The 23,109-nt window shown below is 50.1% G+C and overlaps 3 protein-coding genes across 4 annotated transcripts; all 3 read right to left on the minus strand.

The window, feature by feature from the left end:
* Positions 1–81: 81 nt before the first annotated feature.
* On the minus strand, positions 82–5,236 carry slc25a17 (solute carrier family 25 member 17). 2 transcript variants are annotated; one of them, XM_028986613.1, is made up of 9 exons: positions 5,120–5,236; positions 4,977–5,037; positions 4,187–4,253; positions 3,963–4,114; positions 2,439–2,555; positions 1,008–1,156; positions 712–807; positions 555–643; positions 200–475 (listed from the first exon to the last, which is right to left on the minus strand). In XM_028986613.1, the coding sequence occupies exons 1-9, from the start codon at positions 5,192–5,194 to the stop codon at positions 325–327; spliced, it is 957 nt and encodes a 318-aa protein (XP_028842446.1). In that variant the 5' UTR covers positions 5,195–5,236; the 3' UTR covers positions 200–324. The 2 variants fall into 2 exon arrangements, with proteins under 2 accessions (XP_028842445.1, XP_028842446.1); XM_028986612.1 differs by lacking the exon at positions 555–643 and having other exon boundaries at positions 82–475.
* Positions 5,237–5,663: 427 nt separating this feature from the next.
* On the minus strand, positions 5,664–7,303 carry LOC114794535 (uncharacterized). Its single transcript, XM_028987157.1, has 2 exons — positions 6,923–7,303; positions 5,664–6,796 (listed from the first exon to the last, which is right to left on the minus strand). The coding sequence occupies exon 2, from the start codon at positions 6,716–6,718 to the stop codon at positions 5,741–5,743; it is 978 nt and encodes a 325-aa protein (XP_028842990.1). The 5' UTR covers positions 6,719–6,796; positions 6,923–7,303; the 3' UTR covers positions 5,664–5,740.
* Positions 7,304–7,378: 75 nt separating this feature from the next.
* LOC114793743 (uncharacterized) lies at positions 7,379–17,456 on the minus strand. The gene is made up of 18 exons (XM_028985876.1): positions 16,584–17,456; positions 16,407–16,496; positions 15,270–15,494; positions 15,070–15,119; positions 13,777–13,966; positions 13,617–13,693; positions 13,135–13,162; positions 12,932–13,063; positions 12,700–12,839; positions 12,497–12,556; positions 12,106–12,233; positions 11,535–11,640; positions 11,364–11,438; positions 11,151–11,291; positions 10,437–10,513; positions 9,657–9,865; positions 9,524–9,586; positions 7,379–9,441 (listed from the first exon to the last, which is right to left on the minus strand). Exons 1-18 carry the CDS (start codon positions 17,119–17,121, stop codon positions 8,630–8,632), a joined length of 3,141 nt encoding a protein of 1,046 aa, XP_028841709.1. The 5' UTR covers positions 17,122–17,456; the 3' UTR covers positions 7,379–8,629.
* Positions 17,457–23,109: the final 5,653 nt, after the last annotated feature.

Here is a 23,109-nt window from a genome sequence, read left to right on the forward strand (position 1 = left end):
GAAAACGATGCCGCATCTTGACGAAGTGAACGAGGCTGGGACGCCACCTGGTGGTGGCGGCCGGAACAAAGCAACAGAGCGTCGATGAAAAATGAACTTTATTTTCGTTCCTGCCACACAGCAGAGCTGCCCGGAATGGTGTTTGTCCAACACTCCACTTCTTACCCAGAAAGTAGGTACATTATGTTCGTTAAATACGAACGTGTTGGAGGCAGATAAAAATGAGCAGGTTTAAGAACCAAGTTGTATAATGGATCTCCGAAAGCGCAGGTCTTGTGGGACGTTCCTGGTCTGCAGTGAGGAATATGGGGAGTTCGCCCGGCCTCATCGTCTTGCCAGCGGTCTCTTCACCCCCATAATGCTGAAGGTTGCACTGGCGATGTTCTCGTAGATGAGAAACATGAGGGCCGCGGTGAGGACGGTCTGCAGCAGCTTGGCCTCCAGACCCTTGAAGAGTCCCAGCACGCCGTACGTCCTGAAACCAAACGAGATCCTGTCCAAACGGCGCTCCGTTCCCCTCTCAATCAATCATGCTTCAGACGGTGCACGCCCACCTGACCCTGCTGACCAGCAGGTAGGCCACGCCCCTCAGGCCGCTCAGCAGCCGGGACCCCCGCGCAGCCGCCGCCCGGTGTCCGCCGAACTGAGGAGCGGCAGGACAGTTGAGGCGCTACGCGGCTTTTCGGGGAGACGCGGTCGGGAGCCACTCACCCGCAGGATGGACTGCGCCGTCTGCAGCGGGTACGTCGCGGTGGTGGCGACCGCCTTGGCAACGGCGCCGATGAGAAACACCTCCGTCGAGGACAGCTGTGTGGGGGAAAAAAATGGAACGTGACCTCCTGGAGCCTCTGGCAGCTGTCCTCGTGTCTTCTGGACAGAAACAGACATTTCCTCAAGCTCAAATGGCAGCTGCTGTCCTAAAGGCTGGACGGCGAGGACCAGAGCGTCACAACGACACACCCGGCTGGAGCCGGAAGCGGCCCGGGGGCCCGACACGTGGCCCTCACCTCCCTGAGGAGACCCCGCCTCAGCTGCCTCTTCAAGCCCTCGTAGATCATGAACTGCACAGCCGGGTTCAGCACCAGCAGCAGAGACGGGAAGGTGCCGTTCCACAGAGCGCCCGCGCCCTCGTCCTGCACGATCCGCACGAAGGCGTCTAACAGAGAGGGACAGAGAGACGGGGACGGAGACAGAGAGTCAGGGACGGAGAGAGACGGGGACGAGGAGAGACGGGGACAGAGACAGAGAGTCAGGGACAGAGAGAGACGGGACGAGGAGAGACGGGGACAGAGAGAGACTGGGACAGAGACAGAGAGTCAGGGACAGAGAGGGACGAGGAGAGACGGGGACAGAGACAGAGAGTCAGGGACAGAGAGAGACGGGGACGAGGAGAGACAGAGACAGAGAGTCAGGGATGGAGAGAGATGGGGATAGAGGGAGACTTGGAAAAAGACAGAGTCAGGGACAGAGAGAGACGGGACGAGGAGAGACGGGGACAGAGAGAGACTGGGACAGAGACAGAGAGTCAGGGACAGAGAGAGACGGGGACGAGGAGAGACGGGGACAGAGACAGAGAGTCAGGGATGGAGAGAGACTGGGACAGAGACAGAGAGTCGGGGACAGAGAGGGACGAGGAGAGACGGGGACAGAGACAGAGAGTCAGGGACAGAGAGGGACGAGGAGAGACGGGGACAGAGACAGAGAGTCAGGGACAGAGAGAGACGGGGACGAGGAGAGACAGGGACAGAGACAGAGAGTCAGGGATGGAGAGAGATGGGGATAGAGGGAGACTTGGAAAAAGACAGAGTCAGGGACAGAGAGAGACGGGACGAGGAGAGACGGGGACAGAGAGAGACGGGGACAGAGACAGAGAGACAGGGACGAGGAGAGACGGGGACAGAGACAGAGAGACAGGGACAAGGAGAGACGGGGACAGAGACAGAGAGTCAGGGACAGAGAGAGACAGGGACGAGGAGAGACGGGGACAGAGACAGAGTCAGGGATGGAGAGAGATGGGGACAGAGAGACACGGGGACAGAGACAGAGAGTCAAAGATTGAGAGAGATGGGGACATAGAGAGACGGGGACAGAGACGGAGAGACACAGGGACAGAGACGGAGAGACACAGGGACAGAGAGAGAATACACAGCTGAGGGTGACACTGCATGTGATCTGCTGTCCTTGTGACACGTAAACAGGAAGTGACCATGACTTCAGATGGAAACAGATTTTAACGAGTAGATTTTATTTCAGGTCACGTCTCTGCGCGGGGTGTAAGAAACGTGAATTTAAAAAATGAATCTATTAAAAATGACGCCGTATTCTTTGATTTTAAAGAATGCAGCTTCACATCACGCTGCTGCAAACACACGTGCAAAAGTGAAACTCTCGTATCTTTACAAAGCCAAAAGTTTAAAGACGTGAGCCGACGCCCGTACCCACAATGCCCTCGTAATCAGTGGGGCGGATGTCTGCGTTGCGGAACTTCGCCCCCTGCAGCTTCAGCCTAGTATTGACAACCCAGAGGGGCGTGGTCACCAAGACGTTCACCACACCTACAGCGAGAGGGGGAAGAAGCAGTGAGTGAGTGAGTGTGAGTGTGTGTGTAAATGAGTGAGAGTGTGAATGAGTGTGTGTGTGTGTGTGCGTGCGAGTGCGTGTGTGCGTGCGAGTGCGTGTGTGCGTGCGAGTGCGTGCGAATGAGTGTGTGCGTGTGTGTGCGCGAGTGTGCGTGTGTGTGCGTGTGTGTGCGAGTGTGTGCGCGAGTGTGCGTGTGTGAATGTGAGTGTGTGAATGTGAGTGTGTGCGAGTGTGTGCGTGTGTGTGCGTGTGTGTGCGAGTGTGTGCGTGCGAGTGCGTGAATGAGTGTGTGCGTGTGCGAGTGAATGAGTGTGTGTGTGTGTGTGTGAATGAGTGTGTGAATGAGTGTGTGTGTGTGTGAATGAGTGTGTGTGTGTGTGAGCAAGCGTGTGTGTGTGTGTGTGTGAGCAAGCGTGTGTGTGTGTGAGCGAGCGTGTGTGTGTGTGTGAGTGCGAGTGTGTGTGTGTGTGTGCGAGCGTGTGTGTGTGTGTGTGCGAGCGTGTGTGTGTGCGAGCGTGTGTGTGTGCGAGCGTGTGTGTGTGCGAGTGTGTGTGCGAGTGTGTGTGCGAGTGTGTGCGAGCGTGTGTGCGAGCGTGTGTGCGAGCGTGTGTGCGAGCGTGTGTGTGTGTGTGTGTGAGAGCGTGTGTGTGTGTGTGCGAGCGTGTGTGTGTGTGAGAGTGTGTGTGTGTGCGAGCGTGTGTGTGTGCGTGTGGTGTGTGTGTGTGTGTGCGAGCGTGTGTGTGTGTGTGTGCGAGCGTGTGTGTGTGCGAGCGTGTGTGTGTGTGCGAGTGTGTGTGTGTGTGCGAGTGTGTGTGCGAGTGTGTGTGAGCGAGCGTGTGTGTGTGTGTGTGTGTGTGAGCGAGCGTGTGTGTGTGTGCGAGCGTGTGTGTGTGTGTGTGCGAGCGTGTGTGTGTGTGTGTGTGCGAGCGTGTGTGTGGTGCGAGCGTGGGTGTGTGTGTGTGAGAGCGAGCGTGTGTGTGTGTGTGTGTGGCGAGCGTGTGTGTGTGTGCGAGCGTGTGTGTGCGAGTGTGTGTGGGTGAGCGTGTGTGTTGTGTGCGATTGTGTTGTGTGTGTGCGAGTGTGTGTGTGAGGGAGTGTGTGTGGTGTGTGTGTGTGTGTGCGAGTGTGTGTGTGTGTGTGCGAGCGTGTGTGTGTGTGTGTGCGAGCGTGTGTGTGTGTGTGTGCGAGCGTGTGTGTGTGTGTGAGCGAGCGTGTGTGTGTGTGTGTGTGAGCGAGCGTGTGTGTGTGTGTGTGTGCGAGCGTGTGTGTGTGTGTGAGCGAGCGTGTGTGAGCGAGCGTGTGTTACTCGTTTGAAATACTTTTGAAATACTAAACAAGTGGGTTTCTGCTGCTTTTTATGGCTGGTGACCGGCAGCACTGACCGGCCATGACGCCGGCGGCGAGGTCCTTTCCCGCGGTGACGCGCTGGCCGTGCAGCCAGCTGGCCTTCAGGCTGTGGAAGCAGTAGAAGTAGACGAAGTTGGAGCAGCAGAGGCTGCAGATGACGGGGAACCAGCCTCTGTAAGGAGCCAGGCTGAGGACGGAGGGGGAGACGGTGAGCGGCCGGTCACGTGACATCCCACAATGCACCGGGGGATTCACTTACAGTCCCTCTTCCTTCACGATCTCTGCCAGGATGGCTGGCGTCGACCGGGACGTCCTCTTCTCGTCCACTAGGAACACGAATCACATGAAACACAAACCACTGGCGCACGTCCCCGCTGACGTCACGTGGCGCCATGTCCCCCCTCAAATTAACTCGTTACGAGAGGGGTGGTGGCCTGATGGACCCCACTTCATGCCATCGTGTCCCTGAGCAGGACACAGTCTCCAGGGGGACTTTTATAAAAACACATTAATGAGCAGAACTTTTTTTTTTTTTTTTTTTTTTTTTTTTTTAAGTGAAGTGATTGTCGCACGTGATACACAGCAGCACAGCACACGGTGCACACAGCGAAATTTGTCCTTTGCATTTAACCATCACCCTGAGTGAGCAGTGGGCAGCCATGACAGGGGAGCAGTGTGTGGGGACGGTGCTTTGCTCAGTGGCACCTCAGTGGCACCTTGGCGGACCGGGATTCGAACCGGCAACCTTCTGATTACAGGGTCGCTTCCTTAACCGCTAGGCCACCACTGCCCCAGTGGTGAGCAGTGGGCACCATGACAGGGGACAGTGTGTGGGGACGGTGCTTTACTCAGTGGCACCTCAGTGGCACCTTGGCGGATCGGGATTCGAACCAGCAACCTTCTGATTACAGGGCCGCTTCCTTAACCGCTAGACCACCACTGCCCTTATAAAAATCACTTTTAATAAGCAGTGAACCTACAGAATGTTTTTAACAGATTATTACGTGAAGGTGTCCGTGGTTACTGGTTTGGCTCCGGAAGGGTCGTACCTTGCAGCCGCAGTCGCGCCGTGTCCAGCGGGTAGAAGACGCTCATCGCGGCCACGCCGCCCTGTGCGGGGGGAACAGGCGCCGCCTTATTAATTCGTCTCGCAACGAGCTGAGTAAATGACGGGGGTTTGAACAACACGTACCGCTGCTCCGGCCACGGCGTGAACGAGGCTCTCGTAAGAGAAAACCTGCGCGAATTTGACGCCGTCAGAGGCCATCGCGCTCCACGAAACTGTCGACAAAACGAACCTCCATGTCCGGGTGGTCGCGGACCAATCATGTGGGACACGGAAGCACTTACGTCAATTCTATTGGTGAAGAGTCAAATCATTCAAATACGTTCGCCAATGGAAAGCTGGCATGGACGTATGTACCGCCCCCCGCTTTTGACGGGTCTGTGTGAGTTTCGGCTGTCAGTCAGCCGCTTGTTTCTTCTGCTCGATCATTTGCAGCAAATGTGAACTATCAAAAATGTTTTATTACGTAATGAAACGTGTTCTCTGTTTTAGTTTTAAATGAATGTTCTGGAAGTATTTCAGGGGATTTGTCTTTTTTATCATTATGGCCACAGGAAGACCTGGTTTATGTCAGTTTATGTGAATACAATTGAAAAAGTGTATTTCCAAAAAAAACAAAACAACGTATTTGATTATTTTATGTGTGACAAAGAGACACTATAGACAAGTGTTGTCATCAGATATTTTATTCACAAAAGGTTTAATAAATAACTGGTGATTGACCGGTAATAATAGAGCATTGTCAGGTTACAGCAGTGGTTTCCCACTTCCTCCATGGCTGTAGTGTGTACTGAAGCTGACGGCTCCTAACAGTTTCTCCACAACGTCTGCCAGAGAGTGACAGATGACCTCCCCGGTGGCCCAGAAGAAATAGGCCATGGCTGCTCCTGCCAGCACCCCAGCCAGGATCAAGGAGACCTGATAATGAAGACCCGCACAGGACAGTCCGCACAGAGCCGAGACGGCCCCAGACAGCCCCCCAGCTATATATTTAACCGTGAGAAGCTCCTCCTCGTCCAGACGTGGGGGGGCGCCACCCAGCCACCTCGCTCCGGCAAGGCTTCCCAGCACTGTCGCCATGACAACCAGCACATCCTGGGAGTTCTTCACCGTCCCAAGAAAGGACCCCGCAAACGCCCCGGCCGCCAGACATCCAGGGGCAAAACTCAGGACCATCCTTAGCGCCCCAAAAACCACTGAGACAGTGATGAGGGGGGCCGTCCTCAGCCCCTGACCCCTGGCCATGTTCCTGACTGCCACGGCGGCCAGAGTGCAGATGGCCCCACCGACGGCCACCCCTGCGAATATGGCCACCCTTCCGCCGGCCGCGGCACCGTTCATCCCGCTCTTCAGGGCCTTCCCGAAGGGCCACGCAACTTCTGCCACCAGCGCGGCCCCCTCTGCCGCTCCTGCTCCGCCTCCAATCAGCAGGCCCAAGAGAGGGATCCGGACCACCGTGGACACCAAACCTTCCGAAGTAGACAGCAGCTCAGCAGCCCAGACGGCCGCGACCGCGGTGACCCCATAAACCAGCCCCACCGCGGCCCCCCACGCCGTGGTCCTCAGTATTAAGCCTGCACACCCCAGCCAGTCGAAAGTCCCCTGTGTCCACGGCAACGTCTGCTCAGAACTTCCCCCAGTTCCTCCGAACAGCATCCCGGCGCCTATTATGAGGGCCACCAGTAAAACCAGCACAGAAGCCACAAACTCCACCTTGCAGCCCATCACGCCGGCCTTCTGCTCCAGATGACTACGGTGCTGAAAAAAAGTTGCTGCGGTACGAAATGTGACGCTTCATTCTTCCTGAAACAAGGAGAGGAGGAGCCCAGTTCAGATTTCCCTCAATCGGAATCTGAAGAGCTCGGAAGTTTACAAGGAATCCCAGAAGAAGCGCTGAGAAGGTTAGACACCAAACATTTGTGGACTTACAGAGGCGGCGCTGAAGGTGTGAAGGAGGTCTGGAGATGTGATGAGTGCGCCGGAGCAGTTTATGGTGTACCGGTTTTTCTGCATGGTTAAAGTCCACCCTCGCCTCGCCTCGCCTCGCCTCGACTTCCCGCCCCGCCCTGTCTTGTGACAGCCGTGTTGATGTTTCACACCCACCGACAACAGGGCATTTCACACAGCGGTGCAGCACCGCGCCGTCCAGACCTTCATCAGCGGAAGAAAATCGATCAGACGTGACTCACGTTCGCCAGGGTTGCGCCATGAGCGGATTAAAACAAACAGTGTAATCAGCGGCGGAGGGTGTGGCTTGAAGCAAACGCCATTGACAGCGAGTGGGGGGGTGGAGCCCGCATTATAGTGGGCAAATAATCAGAGAAGGTGCGATACGGAGCGGGTGTTGTGGGGACGTAGACAAAGAAGCAAAATGCAACTACGGCCGAGATTTGGAAAGTATATTTATTCACAAATAATATAAAAAGAAAGAATTGTAAAAGAAAAACTACACGGAATGAACGCCAGACAGACGGATCAGGGCCCGGCATGAGCCTCTGCACCTCCCGACGCCGGCTGGAGGTCACGCCCCCAGGGGAGCGGTAATGGTGTGAGCTGGAAGTGCCGGGCCAGAAAGTGCTCTTCTGGTTCGCGGTACCGCCTCGTCTCTTTAAAGACCCGGTCTCCGGTCCCAGAAGATACCTCCAATCAGCCCCTCAAAATGCACCAAAAGAAACAGGATGAAGACAGCCTGCAACTGGTGTAAATCTTGGTGTAAATTGGCGTGAAGACAGCCTGCAACCGGTGTAAACGCAGGTTTGGTGATGATTTGTGCAGGTCCTCAATCACCACCATCATAACAAATGATGGCAGATGTTTTTGGAGAACCGAGTTCATCCCTCCCAGCAGAGGAACATAAGTGTTACAGTAAATGGAAGTATGATGAATAAGTCCATTTTATTTATAAAACAACAATAACTGATATCAGAAAAATCAAAAACCCTGTCTAATGTTGAAAAGGGTCACCACCCCGTTTTAATCTGAACCTTGGAACAGTGAGGAGCATTTATTCATCTGGTTTTAGTGATCCAGTGGGAGTGTCTTAAAAGATTAAAATAAAGAGTACAATCAGCCAATATGGGTGACATCTGATCCTGCTTACGAGAGCCAGTTAAAAGTCGAGCTGCACAGAAGAAATGAAGGCATGGACGACCTTTACAAAGTTGTGGGGTTCAAGGGGTCCAAAAACTATTCACAATATTCAAAGTTAGAACATTTAAGGACATCCATGCCTTAACATCTTCCAAACAGTCCAATAAGTTGCTGTGTAATCACACTTCACCATAGTATCTGCATATCAGTGCAACAAGATTACATATTTTAAATTTCATTTTTATTTCAAATGGAACACACACATTGAAAAAAGAACAGGGCCAAGGACGGAGCCCTGAGGGACCAAATGTGAAAGTGACACATGTCACGGAGCCTAACCATAAAAGCTCTCTCACTCAAACAGGATTTAAACCAGGCCCTTTCATTTCAACACCATGCTCCAAACGGGAGATCAGGACACCATGGTCTACCATAAAAGCAGCATTTCCAGAATCAGTAGTAGACAAAGAATTTTAAAATGGTGTATAATGCGGTAAAAAAATCACATTATAAATACTGATTAAGTATTAAAAGTTGTTCAGCTTTTCAATCGTGTTTTTTGGACTTTATAATTTTCACTTTCCTCATCTCCGCTTGCTTCCGTGTGTCTTCATCTACCGATCTCCAGAACTCCAGCTTCTTTTTCTCTAGCTCTTCACCCCGGTAAAGGGAGTCAATCTCCTTCTCCTTTCCCATGATCTCCTCCTTGTTCTCCTCCAGGATCTTCTCCTGCTTCTCTCGGACCTTCCTCTCTGTCCTGGGATACAGCGCGGTTGTGTAGCAGCCGTTGCCGTTGATGGCCACCAGCGTCTCGATCTTGGCCAGGAGCCTGGTCACCTGTGAACGGTCCCTCATGTCCTTATTGTTGAAGACAACATACCCTCCGCTGCACTTCCTGATGAACTCTCGCAGCTCCACGTCGGCGCTGCTGATGATGTCGTTCAGGGCCGCCCCCTCCAGCCGGTCACCGTGGGTGAACAAGACGATGGTGTAGTTCCAAACCTTCTTTCCAAACATCTTCTCTACAAGCTTGTTGATGTGAATGTCGTCCCGTGTGAGGTTCCCAACGGGGAGAACCATGAGGAACACGTGAGGACCAGGCCTGTAGAGGGAGACGCTTTTCAGGATCTCTCGCACCATCTCTCGGTCCTTCTTGCCTTTCAGTCCTGGTGTGTCAATCACTGCCACGCCCTTCCCCTCCACGACCCCGGCCTTCCGCTCGCACGCCGCCGTAACTCTGCCGAGCGTCATGTCGGAGCTGAAGGCCGTCCAGCCGAGGATGGTGTTCCCGGCCGAGCTCTTCCCGGCTCCTCGCTTCCCCAGCAGCAGGAAGCGCCACGCCTCGGTGTAAACGGCGGCTGCGTGGAAAATGCGGGAAAAAACCCCACAAATGTCATGCTGCTTTCTTACTTCATTTCCATTTTATACGTTTCTACTCACCCAGTTCTTGGTACATCGCAGCGGATTCTCCCTTTTCGCTGGTTTCATCCTCGTCAGACTCGACTACAAGGGAAACCGGAACATACTGAACTTACACGTCCACACATATCGGCACGGAGTTACTGATCCTTACAGTCCAGCATGGAGTCCTCCTTTTCAGCGTCTAGATGTTTATTCACCCACAGTTTATCGTCAGGAGTCATCCTAGCCGCTCCCAGGACGTCGGTGTCTGGCAGGAATGCTGGTTTCCTCATTGCAGAGCAATGCCACCTACTTCGTGGAACCCGCTCATCCAGTCCGGGCCCCTGGTTTCGTGTAAAGTGTGGAATATTGACATGAATTCTGCTCATTAGATCATGTTGTGCTGCTCTCAGTGTCCTCATGTCTTTTCCTTACATGGAGCTCCTCCAGCGTCTGCAACCCCATCCCCATCCTGAGTTTGGGTCGGCCGCCACCCCAGTGGCTCCAAGTGCGGCTCTATCTGGCTCTTTACTGCCGCTGACCACAAAGGGGCGTGGCCTGGAGCTACACATGGTTGAGGTGGCCTGAGATCCTGTGGGACGTTGGAGTGTCACCAGAAGGCGGGTCACCATTTTTAAATGTCCAGATGTGAACAAGGTAATAAAATTAAGTCAGGATAAGTCATTTTATTTGGTTGATTGGGCATAAGAGAGTGAAGAACAACTTTACAAAATATGTAACATTTTATTGAAATATTTTTTCCCCCCCAAAGATCTATATAGGTTGTACATTTTACAGATGGTACATCACTGAAATACCTGAAATGTCTCGTAAAAAGTATAAATATTGTTTAACATATACATAACATTCAAAAATATCACAGCAAAAGATCATTTCTAAAAAAAATACAGTAATAATTTTAAAGGCTTTGGAATGATCGTCAACTTCCTACTGGATGCTGAAGATGGCTTGAAATTTCTCATGGATGTTCCTTTTAATCTTGGCACCCATTAAACCAAAAGAATTATTCTGTTGAAGGGAAAACAGAACAAGACAAGTACCGCACAGTCAATAAAATTATTTTTTAACCAACTAAATCACAATTTTTATTTGTGCAGTTTAATATTTTGCATTAATAGTGTTTAATCGTGATTTTTTCTGAAGATCCAATGCTTGCTATAATATTTAAGTCGGATTTATTGTTTAAAAGATTAAAGGATTAAAGTGATTGTCATTGTGATACACAGCAGCACAGCACACGGTGACACGGTGAAATGTGTCCTCTGTATTTAACCATCACATTTGGGGAGCAGTGGGCACCATGACAGGCGCCCGGGGAGCAGTGTGTGGGGACGAGACCTTCATCAAGGGGACCTCAGTGGCACCTTGGCAGATCGGGAATCGAACCGGCAACCTTCTGATTACGGGGCCGCTTTCTTAACCCCCGCTAGGCCACCACTGGACCTAATTTTTGTGGGTTTTGTGGGTTAAGCAGCTGTGTGATTGGTTGCCTGCACGGCGGACACGCCTCCCCTCAAGTGTGCGTGCTAGCGCACATTCACCAGAACACAGTCGTGTTAGTCATGTTTGTGTTTTTTTATTCTTTTAGAACGTTACTAATGACTTCTCGTACTATCGAGACCAGATCTTAATGAACAGGACTCACCTTGTGGAACTTGGCACAGTTTTCAAAAATCAGATCGACGTCAGAGACGAACTCTGTGACCGAGCGGTACTCGTACAGGAGCTTGGCTGTGATCTTCTCGATCCACATGGGGCTCCTGATAACCTCGGCGTAGCCGTCGGTCTACAAATACGGGAAATAAAACGGCGTTTAGGATGATCAGCTGTTATCGCCGGAACCAGGAAACACACTTACAGTCAGAAGAGGATCCTGCAGAAACACCAGATCTGTGTCTTCTTTCATCAGACACAGGATGAGACACTGGCAGTGCTGGTGACACACACACACACACACACACACGCACACACATTAAAGACGTGGTCTGGAAGAAGAACACAGGGTCGCTGATGTCACGGCGTGTCTCACCAGCTTGTATGTAGAGATGGGGCTGTCCAGGACCTGCTGACGCGTCATGGGACTCTGCAGCTGGGCGACTTTCTCCACCAGGCAGAAGGTGCACAGCCACTTATCACTGTGCACAGATACAGACACAGAAATATTCTTTACTTTACTTGGCAGACTTTACTTTTAGTCTCGTTTCGTGTGCAGATCTGAGAGGGCGTGCAGGAGTGTATCTGGCTAGTAGTGTGTTGGTGTAAGAGGGAGAACTTCCATTTACAGCCCTGTGGGCAGCATCAAGGATTTAAACTGGATGTGAGCAGCTACCGGGAGCCGGTGGAGAGAGGTGAGAAGAGGCGGGACGTGGGGGTTTTTCAGCTGGTTGAAGATGAGGCGGGCGGCCACATTTTGGACCATCTGGAGGGGTTTTATGGTGACTGCAGAAGCTCCAGCCAGGAGGGAGTTACAATAGTCCAGTTTAGAGATGACCGTTGCCTGGACGAGGAGCTGGAGCTGCTAGCATGTTGTGAATTCTAATCACATTCCGGACGTTCGCATTACAATCATCTATAATGAAATCTCTTGAAGCAGAACTCACCCCAGTGAAGACTCCTCTAAAGTGGGGAGGTGGCAGGCGTAGTGGAAGGTCCGCGGACACTTGTCACAGCACACTAGCTCCGTGTCCTGTCCGCAGATGAAGCACACGTCATCGTTGCCCTGGTCCTTCTACAGAGGGGACAGACAAGGTGGTGCCGTGGGTCAGAAAAGGCCGATCCTTTCCGTATCATTCGCTTCTTGTAAAGTCCTCTGTAATTTTGAGACCAATAGATTCCGGTCATTTCTGGTGATTCCAGGTTCAGCATGACCCTTCGGAACCGGGAACAGTCTGATCAGACTGAGGCGCTCAGCCTCATGGAGGCATCAGTCTGACCAGATTAATGTTGGATTTGGTTGCCAGGTTGAGACAGAAAGATGCAACAATCACTTACTGGGTTTCCCTTGCAAACGAAACACTCACAAAGCACAGAATGGATCACCAGGATCTCCTTCTGTACAAAAAAAAAAAAACACAAAAAAAAAAAACTTTGAAATTCACATTCTTTGCATTTTCCAAGGACAATGTGAATAAATTCTTTCACACACAGTAATTGGTGTTTCAGATGGACTGATGTCCATATGGACTGCAACTTACCTCCAGGAGTTCTGACAGAGGCTTGCCATCGGATAGAATGTCTCTCCTCCACAACCCATTTACAAGGTTCACATCTTCTCTCAGGAAGTCCTCCGGTGTAAACCAGCTCCTCTCAGTGCGAATGCACTTGCCGATGGTGCCTGTGATGAAGCAGAACGGGGCGTGACCAATGAGCAAGGTGGAAAATGGCCACATGGTACAGTCATGGTTCCTCCACCCAGACACACATTACCACTGGCAAAGCGTGATTTGTGCAGGACACCCCTGGCTGGTCCACAGGTCACCGGCAGAGTCTCAGGCTCCGCCTTCTTATTGATGTTCGGCTGCCTAGCTTGTGCATCCACGGGAACCTCCGCAACCGGCACTGGGAGGAAAAAAGTTCCCCGGTGTCCCTCGGTACCACAACATCTCTACACTCAGACGTCTGTAACTCACATGACGAGGTCTTCTGTGACCGGTTGACCTGTGAGAAAACACCAGTGGAACGGTCACATTATTACTCCAGGAAATATAGTACCTATCACTCTCAATACCTTCGTTCTGGTAATGTTTGGTTTTTTGGAGAGTGGCACGATCTGAAAAACCAAAACTGAGACCTGCTTTAGTGACTAAGAGCCCATCCACATGAGAAGACTTCTCTAAAAAAAAAACTGCTTATCTGAAACGTTGTAGTCAACATGGAGACGAGGTTTTAACCTGTAGGTGGCGCTGTCACTATACTTGCCTGGCATCTAGTTTTGAGTCTTTTCGCTAGAAACGTGCAGCGTAGAGACGTTATTCGACCTTTGTTGTATGTAGGACGTGTAAGGGGTTAAAGGTCAGGTTGGAGGTCGGGCTAATATGTTCCCGTTTTAGAAAAAACCCGTTCTCAAGTGGACGGGGACTAAATGACATCCTTGTTGAATGAATTTTGTCACCTCAGCGATCTTCCCGTTCTTCCTTCTTTTCACATTGCCACTTTGTACTTTTGAGGGTCTTGAACACGTTCCTTCTCCTGCGGAGACGAAAAGTCTTTTATATCCCAAAACATTTACTCCCAGTGAACTTCCAGACAGTTCCAGGAGTGCTGGGTTTTACCGGAGGCCTTGCGGTGGTTTTTATGGAGAATCTCCTGCTTCCTGCGGGGCAGAGGGCCCTCACCATGGTCACCTTCCTGGTCCCACAGGTCTGTGTCCTCACCTTCACAGGGCTCTGAAAACCACTGCGGTGAGAGACGGACCCGACAGAGTGTCCCCTCACCTGCTGGCGGGCTCCCAGGCGCACTAGTCTAGATGAGCAAAAATAATAATTTAAAAAAAAAAGGGGATTTCTATACATCCTGGATTAAATGTGGTGAAATGATGGGACATTAAAAATAAAGAAGTCCCCGAGAGGGGAAGTCTGGGTTTAACCCACTGCAAGGACTGATATGTTTAGGGGTGACCCGACCCGACCCGTGTATCAGATATCAGTAAAATAATGATTAAAATAACTGTCAATCGGAGAAACTGGTCTATACAGTATTATGTTCCTTCCTCTCAACTCATAATCAACCGCTCCTCCATCTCCAGCGGGTCAGCGTCAAGACACACAGAGGTCAAAGTTCAACCACATTCAACTTCGACCTCTGTGCTGGGTTTCCCAGCGCCGCACTGTGGTCGCTCTGGTAGGACTGAATGTTTTTTTATATAACCGGTTCACGTTTTGATTTTTTTAGGACTGGTGCTCTGTTAGTCAAATGTTAATTTTGGACACGTTGCAACAAAAAAGCTGATGAAGATATATATACAGGGTGGGCCATTTATATGGATCCACCTTAATAAAATGGGAATGGTTGGTGATATTAACGTCCTGTTTGTGGCACATTAGTATATGTGAGGGGGGGGAAACTTTTCAAGATGGGTGGTGACCATAGTGGCCATTTTGAAGTCGGCCATTGGATCCAACGTTTGTTTTTTCAATAGGAAGAGGGTCATGTGACATCAAATTTATTGGTAATTTCACAAGAAAAACAATGGTGTGCTTGGTTTTAACGTAACTTTATTCTTTCATGAGTTATTTACAAGTTTCTGACCACTTATAAAATGTGTTCAATGTCACCAACCATTCCCATTTTATTAAGGTGTATCCATATAAATGGCCCACCCTGTACATAAAAGTTGTTTTAATATAATGTGCACATCAGTTGTTAAATTGTCTTTCAAGTACAGAAAACTGTGTTTAAGTGAATATTTTGTTAAGTACTGGTGTCGGATCGGTACTGATATGGAGATACACCCCAGTACACGAACACTTCCCGTGACCGGATCTGGAGGTGAGGTCGACCGAGATTGTACATTAGGTCTCTAGGTGTCAGTGTACCTTGTAAACGTGTGTTTAATTCAGATTTACCTGCTCCAAGTCCTTTGGTGCTTTGTAGTGGCGAGGTGATGTCAGGAGGCCTTGCTGTCAGAAAAACACGTTTACGTCCTCATAAACACCGCAGGCAACATAATCACCCGAAACGGATCCTCTTACATGCTTATGGCCAGGATATTTCCGTCTACCGGGGGAGAGATTTGAAGTGACCCACAACCTCGCACTTCACTTACGGAGCGCAGATCCCGCCACGCTGGCGAAGGACTTCTGCTGGAAACGGGAAGCGAGGTCTCCAGAGATCCCCCTTACAACTTGAGGTCTCACCTTGATCAGTCTGAAGAGGGGGATGGCGAAGAAGCGGATGCTGCGTTTCCAATTTTTCTGTTTCTGCATGTTTGCAAACTGTTCAAATTTAGTCGGGGTGAACCACTTTCCTTCGGATTCAACACACTTCTCACCTGCAGAGACCGTAAAAAAAAGAAAAAGCACTTCTAAACGCGGCCAAATACGCTGCGATCTTCAACAACGAGGAAAAAACGACACAGCTAATAACCGTACAAATATCCTGATCAAAGTCACACCCCTGCTCCTGAGGTCCTGGCTGTGTTCGTCTGGGATTATTAGTGGAAACGTACTCGCCATTTCCTGTTTGTGCATTTCCACCCTCCTTCCTTCCCGCGTTTGTGATGCAAGACCTATTTGTTACTGCAGTTTATTAAAAACACTGTTAGTTCAAGAATAATTTATTTTAATGGTGGACTAAGAAACAAAATGAAATGACACAAATTGGGTTCAAACCCCAAACCACCAAGGTGCCACCGAGCAAAATCGTGTCCCCACACACACCACGGCGACGTGATAAAAGCAGAGGGCACATTTAGTGGCGTTACCGTGTGCTGTGCTGGCGGAGGTCGCCAGGCCGTCCAGCACCTCCGAACATGGATAGATGCTCTATACGACACTATGGACTTGTCCACCACTGCACCTGTAGGACTTTTTCCTCTTTTTTTGGACAGAAAATCATCACCAGCCCTGCACTGACACCACTTGCACCCTCACTCTACCCTGGAAGGGCGTCCCTCTCTATATCACTCCTTCCCAACGTTTCTTCCTTTCTTCATTTCGCTCTCCTAGAGTTTTTTTGTGTGCAGAAGGGTCAACTGTAGGGTCTGTCAAAGCCCATTTTGGGCTATTTAAGAAATAAATGGTGTTGTTGTATTAGTCTAGTGTGTAAGACACTTGCCTATGAACAAGAAGAGCACAGAGTCCCCACTTACTGCCATCGTGTCCCTGAGAAAGACACTTGGAGTGAGTGTCTCCAGGGGGGGACCGTCCCTGTCACTACTGACTGTAAATGAAGTCTGTTTTACCGTTGGCCAACTTGTCTTGGTGCAGCATCCCCGATTTCTCGCCGCAGGTGACAGGAAGCTGGTTCTTGGTTAGAAGGTCTTCCAGAAGCCCTGGATCACAGACAAGAGCAAAACCACTAATTCTGCTTTTGCATCTAGGTCATGGTCCACGCTCTCCTATGCTGTTGGTGCACTCACACTGTTCAGGCGTGCCCCCCACCCAGCCCATGTCCTCCAGCAGGCCATCGATGATGCTGAACAGCTGCAGAACCTGGGCCCGATCATCGCTCCTGTTGTTGAAGACCTGCTGCCTGTGGCCGCACAGGGTCAGCACCTGCTCCATGTCCCGGTCCTTCTCTCCAGCGGCCCAGTCCTGGTCCCCTCCGGAGAACAGAACCACGGTGAACTTCTCCACCTCCTGCCCCAGGAGCTTTTCCATGGTCCTCAGCGCCAGCAGCGCCTTCCCACCGGGGAAACCCAACGGGGTGACCAGCAGGAAGACCTGCGGCTCCAGGCCGGAGGGGGGCAGCCTGAACTCGTCCTCCAGGTCCGCTTCCTCCGTGCTGGGAGTGTCCACCACGGTCACCGTCCTGTCGTGCAGCCGCGCCGTCCGCTCGGCGCAGGAGCGGGTGACGGGATGCGGTCCGGTTCCGGACGGGAACTCGGGACTCCCCAGCAGGGTGTTGCACACGGCGCTCTTCCCGGAGCCGGTACCCCCGCACACGACCAGCCGCATGGTCCGGAACTGGGGAACTTTCACTCACGTGTCCCCGTTAATTCCCGCGCATTGGCTCTTTAAAATAAAAAAAAAGTCCGAAAACTCCGAACGTTCAGTCACGTGTCTCCGCGTCCCCGTTAATTCCCGCGCATTGGCTCTTTAAAATAAAAAAAAAGTCCGAAAAACATGAACGTTCAGTCACGTGTCCCCGTTAATTCCCGCGCATCGTCTCTTTTTAAACTTTATTAACGTCGTTACTAAGTACCGACACGTCACGCCGCGTTACAAGCACGTAAACCAACTTTGCGGTTTACAACACACATACCGGACATTGTTTGTAGTCGTGACGTCACGCCGCGTTGCATGTTGGGACGGCTGTGGGGTTTCTGGAGCAGGGAAGTGAGATGAAATCTAGAGGAACGTCGTCTTCTGTGAAACAAATTCATTTTTCATCACCTACTTCTGTTCACGTTCAGCGACAAAATGACCACATCAGCCTTAAAAGCACCACGACGTTGGAGAGAACATGAAACTGGGTAAATCTGAAACAGTGAAAAACGTGAAATATGTTGAGAGCATCCAACAACCCGGCAGGAGAGATAAGATAAGAGAGAAGGTCTTTTATTCACAGCAGCATGGTTGTAGTCCAGGTTCAAACCCCACTTACTACCACCGTGTCCCTGTCCCTGACTGTCCCTGCCACTACTGACTGTAACATCAATGCAGCATGACCTCTGCTCCATACTGGCCCTCAAAAGCCGCCAGAACTGGAGTGGACGTGATATGGAGGAATGGCGATGACCTTACGTGGTCAGTAGGGGGAGCCAGAGATCTGTTAAAGTGCCGCCGCACCATTACGCATCCGCTCCAGCGCCTGCCCTGCGCTTAGCTGCGCTCTACAGGGTGAAATCGGCAGGGAGGCGCAGGCCTTATTTATATTCCACTGTGCCTGCACAGCTCAGAACATGCAGTCACGCTGCATTCGGCTGGCGGATGTCGAGCCGGAGTATACTTTATGTTTCTGGGGTGGGCAGCGCAATGCAACTAGAGAATAAATTCTCCCCAGGATGCCCCTGCACCAAATACTCCACTTTCAGGTGTCAAAACTCAGTCATCAGTGTTATTAGCGTCATTTAATAATGAAAATAAAGTCTTCATGCTCTTCAGATCGATGACTGGAGCAGAAGAGACGTATGTGGTACCTGCTGCAGGAACATTAATATTCATACAATTTTTTTTTTTTAACTACATACAATTTTTTTCCCACCAGCTGGCAACTGACAAAAATCTCCACATTTCAGACGATCAGGACTGCTGCTGCCCATCAAGATGCCATCTCAGAAATCACATGGGCTTTATTAATTCATATATTCGTTTATTTGGAAACTCGCAGCAGATTGAATGGAGCACGGCGCTCGTCTGTAACTGAGGGGAACATATTGATTCTCGTGGAGCTCGCCTGAAGCAGCATTCTGCCACAATTTAGTTCTTATTTATTTATGTATTTATTTATTACAACGTATGCAAATTAGAGCTGCAACGTTGCCGCCTGTACAGGGGAGGAAATTGCATCGGCTCTGCACCTCAGTTCAGGGACTGAATTTGGAGACTGAAAGTGTTAAGTGTTCAAAGTTTCTTTCAGGATCGGTTGTGCCCATGACGTAGTCCATGTTCTTGGTGTCAGAAATAATTAGCCACCAACCTGCAGATAACCAGCAAGCAGCCACTTCCTGTTTCTATCAGGTTATTCCTGTAAATACAGAAGACATAAATGCTGTGATCTTTGTGAACATGAGCCACAAATTCAGACCAATCCCTTATTGTCTAATTAAAAAAGGATCTGGTCCACGATGGATCCCTGAACTGGCCCATCACTCAGTGTTTGGCAAGGAAACAGGGCTGGAAGAGAAATCCAGCTTCCTGGATCACCATCCGGTCTGTCGGAGGAACGCTGGAGATGGGTGAGTGACGTGACGCTCGGCACCGTTGACGGGTCCTGTCTGGTCCAGTCCAAATTCACACGCTCGTGACAATTGCGGCCGGGGAAATGGAAGATCCAATGGGGTCGGCATCGTTGACGGGTGAGAAACACTGGCTGGGAAAGAGTTGAGAAAAGGAATCACGATTTTCAGGAGGAGGGGGACCCTGAGGCGGAAGAGAGTGTGTGCTCGCCCGCTGAGCGCTTTCTGCAGCTTATTAAAACTCCAACACACACACACACACACACACACACTTTTACATTGAGGGCTACGTAAAGCGTTACGTAGCGGATTTAATGGTAATTTATGCAAACGAGGACATGAAGAGGTACCAGCCGCCACCCCCATCAAAATCCTCTCACGTCCCACCACTTACTGCCCTACTAACCAACCTGACCCTCATGGACGAGTTCATTATCTATTCATCGTCTACACATAACAATACATATCCTGCATAAACAGAATCCAATATACTATATATGAATAATGAAATTAAACACGTCGTTTCAGAAAAGCCGTGTAATGTTAGCTTCATGCACAGTTGGTAATAGTACAAAGAGGAACAAATGCATAATGTTTCCCTGAACTGAAGCTGCATGAAAACCTGCAGTGATGGACGCGCCACGTGGGGACCGGGGACATGTGGGAACTGCAGAAGATGGCGCAGAACACAACATGCTGTACCAGTTAAAACACACCTACTGCATGGAGTTTCCTGTGTTACTGGAAACGTGCTGACGTATTTTTCCACTGAGGAAGAACACAGGATGTCAGATGAATCAGATGGTTGACCAGGGTCATCATGAGCAGCTTAGGAACCTGAACCAGCACCATTGTCTAACTTAAGAGTCTCCGGTTTAACAAGATGATTTAAAGCGCCTGACGGTATGAGCATCTAGCAGATAAATCCAAAATAAAAAGGACTTACTACAAATTACGGAGATATGGACAATAATCAAATACATAGCACATAACAGATAGTTATTATGGAGGTGAAGCAAGCATTGGTCGGAGCAGACCCGACCCAAAACCAGAAGGGTGCCCGTTCGAGCGGTTAAGGAAGCGGCCCCGTAATCAGAAGGTTGCCGGTTCGAATCCCAATCCACTGAGGTGCCACTGAGCAAAGCACCGTCCCCACACGCTGCTCCCCGGGCGCCGGTCATGGTGCCCACTGCTCACTCAGGGTGATGGTTAAATTCAGAGGACACGTTTCACTGTGTCACAGTTTGCTGCAGAGTTTCACAATTACAATCAGTTTCACATGATATGTCTTAAATAAAGCAGTGAAAATATGCAGAAATATGCATTTGCAGAAATATGCAACATACTCTCTATAATACAATTATTCTGCAGAAACAATAAGTATAACTATAAGTATAGAAACAGGTAATGCACAACTATACCTTTACTGGAATAGGCATAAAATACTGACATTGTTCTCATGACAACATTTTAAAATGCACATAACATCCATATTTTTCCAAGTTGTGTATGTGTAATACATTATGCATCACTTTTGTCCATAAAACAATAAATCACCAGTGGCATAGAGACTCTGTATTTGTATGTGGCTACACCTCCATATCACACACTGGAGAGTGCAAATGGAGTGCTGTGGGCTCTGCAGTGGTTTTTATTTGATTATTAGACAGATTTTGCTCAGGCAGCTGGAGATTGATGGTGATATCCGGCAACTCAAATTCAAAATGTGAGATGAGAGATGAACTCTTTCTGTAATCTTCTCAATATCAGTCATATTGAACGATGTACTGTGAACAACCTGTCCAATATCATTTCATTAAGATGCTTAAAGTGCCCTCTGGACTGATGTGCCGAGGTCATATGTCACATCACTGTTATGATATTGCCTCTCCTTCCTCAAATGAGCGGATTTGTTTCACTGCTCTGTCTTTATGAGAGGTTTGAATGACCATTTATTTCTAAATGCGAGCCACAACCTGCTCACTCTGGTGGACTGGCAGCACCATTTGGAAGTAAATGAGATTCTGTAGGACTCATTCGGATCTAAAGGTGTCGTTCAGTACCTGGAATAAATATCCATGGCCTTCACCACACCAACCATATGTGTGCACCAGTAAATTTTAACCCCAAAAGCTGACTGTAGAAAGACAACAGTAAAATGGAGAACTAAATGTATATATACTGTCTGACAAAAAAACTTTTCTAAATATCATCATATGAGATAATGCATCGTTTTCGGTTAGTGTGTATTATGTACAAGATCCATTTCATTAGTGTAAAATTTATCACCCAGAATTCCAGACCACCAGGGGCCACCCCATCATCACAAGTTCTGCATAAATTAAGATCGTGTCACTGGATAATCAATGACTTTGCAGAGAGAAGATCATTTGATTACACTCAGATAATTGTAGGGTTTTCAGTGGCCCAAATTAAGAAATATTATGAGTTAAATGGTGAGTTATTACATGGCATGGACTCACTAAATAGCATGACTTGTTTAGCTGGTTTTGTGAAAATATAATATCTAATAAACAGACAAAATATACTAGGAAACAAAGATAATGGGGTCACCTGCCAATTAAACATGGCAACGCAGAGGGAAGCAGTGCAAAAGTCCCTTGTCCAGAGGCGGATCCTAGTGGTCGTGTCTGTTATGGCTGGGACGTCATACAAGCTTAACCGCCTTAAACAGCTCTTCCTCCACTCATCATCATAGAGGATTTTTGATCATCATCGTGTAGTAGGTCTGTTGTATCTTTATACATTTTGTCCTGCTCTATTTACCTCTATTGACTACAACGTAATGTTGCTACGTTGTTGCTAAGCAACATCATCAACATGGAACTCTTTCTCAACATGAAAGTTAAATCTCTTCCTCGGTGAGTGTTACGTCCCTGGACGTACTCTCCCACGCGCTCCGTTACGTCCCTGGACGTACTCTCCCACGCGTCCCGTTACGTCCCTGGACGCACTCTCCCACGCGCTCCGTTACGTCCCTGGACGCACTCTCCCACGCGCTCCGTTACGTCCCTGGACGCACTCTCCCACGCGCTCCGTTACGTCCCTGGACGTACTCTCCCACGCGCTCTGTTACGTCCCTGGACGTACTCTCCCACGCGTCCTGTTACGTCCCTGGACGCACTCTCCCACGCGCTCCGTTACGTCCCTGGACGTACTCTCCCACGCGTCCCGTTACGTCCCTGGACGCACTCTCCCACGCGTTCCGTTACGTCCCTGGAAGTACTCTCCCACGCGCTCCGTTACGTCCCTGGACGTACTCTCCCACGCGCTCCGTTACGTCCCTGGACGTACTCTCCCACGCGTCCCGTTACGTCCCTGGACGTACTGTCCCACGCGTCCCGTTACGTCCCTGGACGTACTGTCCCACGCGTCCCGTTGCGTCCCGTTACGTCCCTGGACGTACTGTCCCATGCGTCCCGTTACGTCCCTGGACGTACTGTCCCACACGTTCCGTTACGTCCCTGGACGTACTCTCCCACGCGTCCCATTACGTCCCTGGACGTACTGTCCCACGCGTCCCGTTACGTGCCTGGACGTACTCTCCCACGCGTTCTGTGACTTTGTGGGAGGAGTTGAAACCTACCAGCTCCACCTACTATCTGCCTATTGGTCACCTCCACCTATATAAAGAGACTTCAGCTGGTGTTTGGAGGTCCCCAGGGTCTGCTAGGCACTTACACTTTCGGGAGGTCCCCAGGGTCCACGGAGATCTGCAAGGAGCTAAGGTTTGAACCTGGGTCTTCTGGCTCATAGGTGAGTGTGTTACCCGCTAGGCTACTACCACCCATGGGTAAAGCGGGCGCTGACGTCATGCCCCACATTAGCACAATAATCGAATTAGCTAACGTGGACGACAGCCTGTCTAACGCGTTGGACGCATCCATAACTGGTGTGTATGGCCAATTAGGCCTCATCAAAGGAGGAGGTTTCTACATGCTTATCTGCACCAGCACATCATTTATTTATCCGTACATTCAATTAATAAATAGGCATCCATGACATACTTTTTGTTACAGGAGCC

The sequence above is a fragment of the Denticeps clupeoides genome, chromosome 7, assembly GCF_900700375.1.
Source record: "Denticeps clupeoides chromosome 7, fDenClu1.1, whole genome shotgun sequence".
NCBI lineage: Eukaryota > Metazoa > Chordata > Actinopteri > Clupeiformes > Denticipitidae > Denticeps > Denticeps clupeoides.

Excerpts from the sequence above, each read along its gene's own strand:
- slc25a17 (XM_028986612.1), bottom strand. The coding sequence starts at position 5,194 with ATGGCCTCTGACGGCGTCAAATTCGCGCAGGTTTTCTCTTACGAGAGC. Across the intron at positions 808-1,007 it reads GGCGGGGTCTCCTCAGGGAG|CTGTCCTCGACGGAGGTGTT; the intron begins GTGAGGGCCACG and ends TCCCCCACACAG. Across the intron at positions 476-711 it reads CGGCGCAGTCCATCCTGCGG|GACGTACGGCGTGCTGGGAC; the intron begins GTGAGTGGCTCC and ends GTTTGGTTTCAG.
- LOC114794535 (XM_028987157.1), bottom strand. The coding sequence starts at position 6,718 with ATGGGCTGCAAGGTGGAGTTTGTGGCTTCTGTGCTGGTTTTACTGGTG.
- LOC114793743 (XM_028985876.1), bottom strand. The coding sequence starts at position 17,121 with ATGCGGCTGGTCGTGTGCGGGGGTACCGGCTCCGGGAAGAGCGCCGTG. Across the intron at positions 15,120-15,269 it reads CGTGGCGGGATCTGCGCTCC|GCCTCCTGACATCACCTCGC; the intron begins GTAAGTGAAGTG and ends TCTGACAGCAAG. Across the intron at positions 11,439-11,534 it reads CCATCTCTACATACAAGCTG|CACTGCCAGTGTCTCATCCT; the intron begins GTGAGACACGCC and ends GTGTGTCACCAG.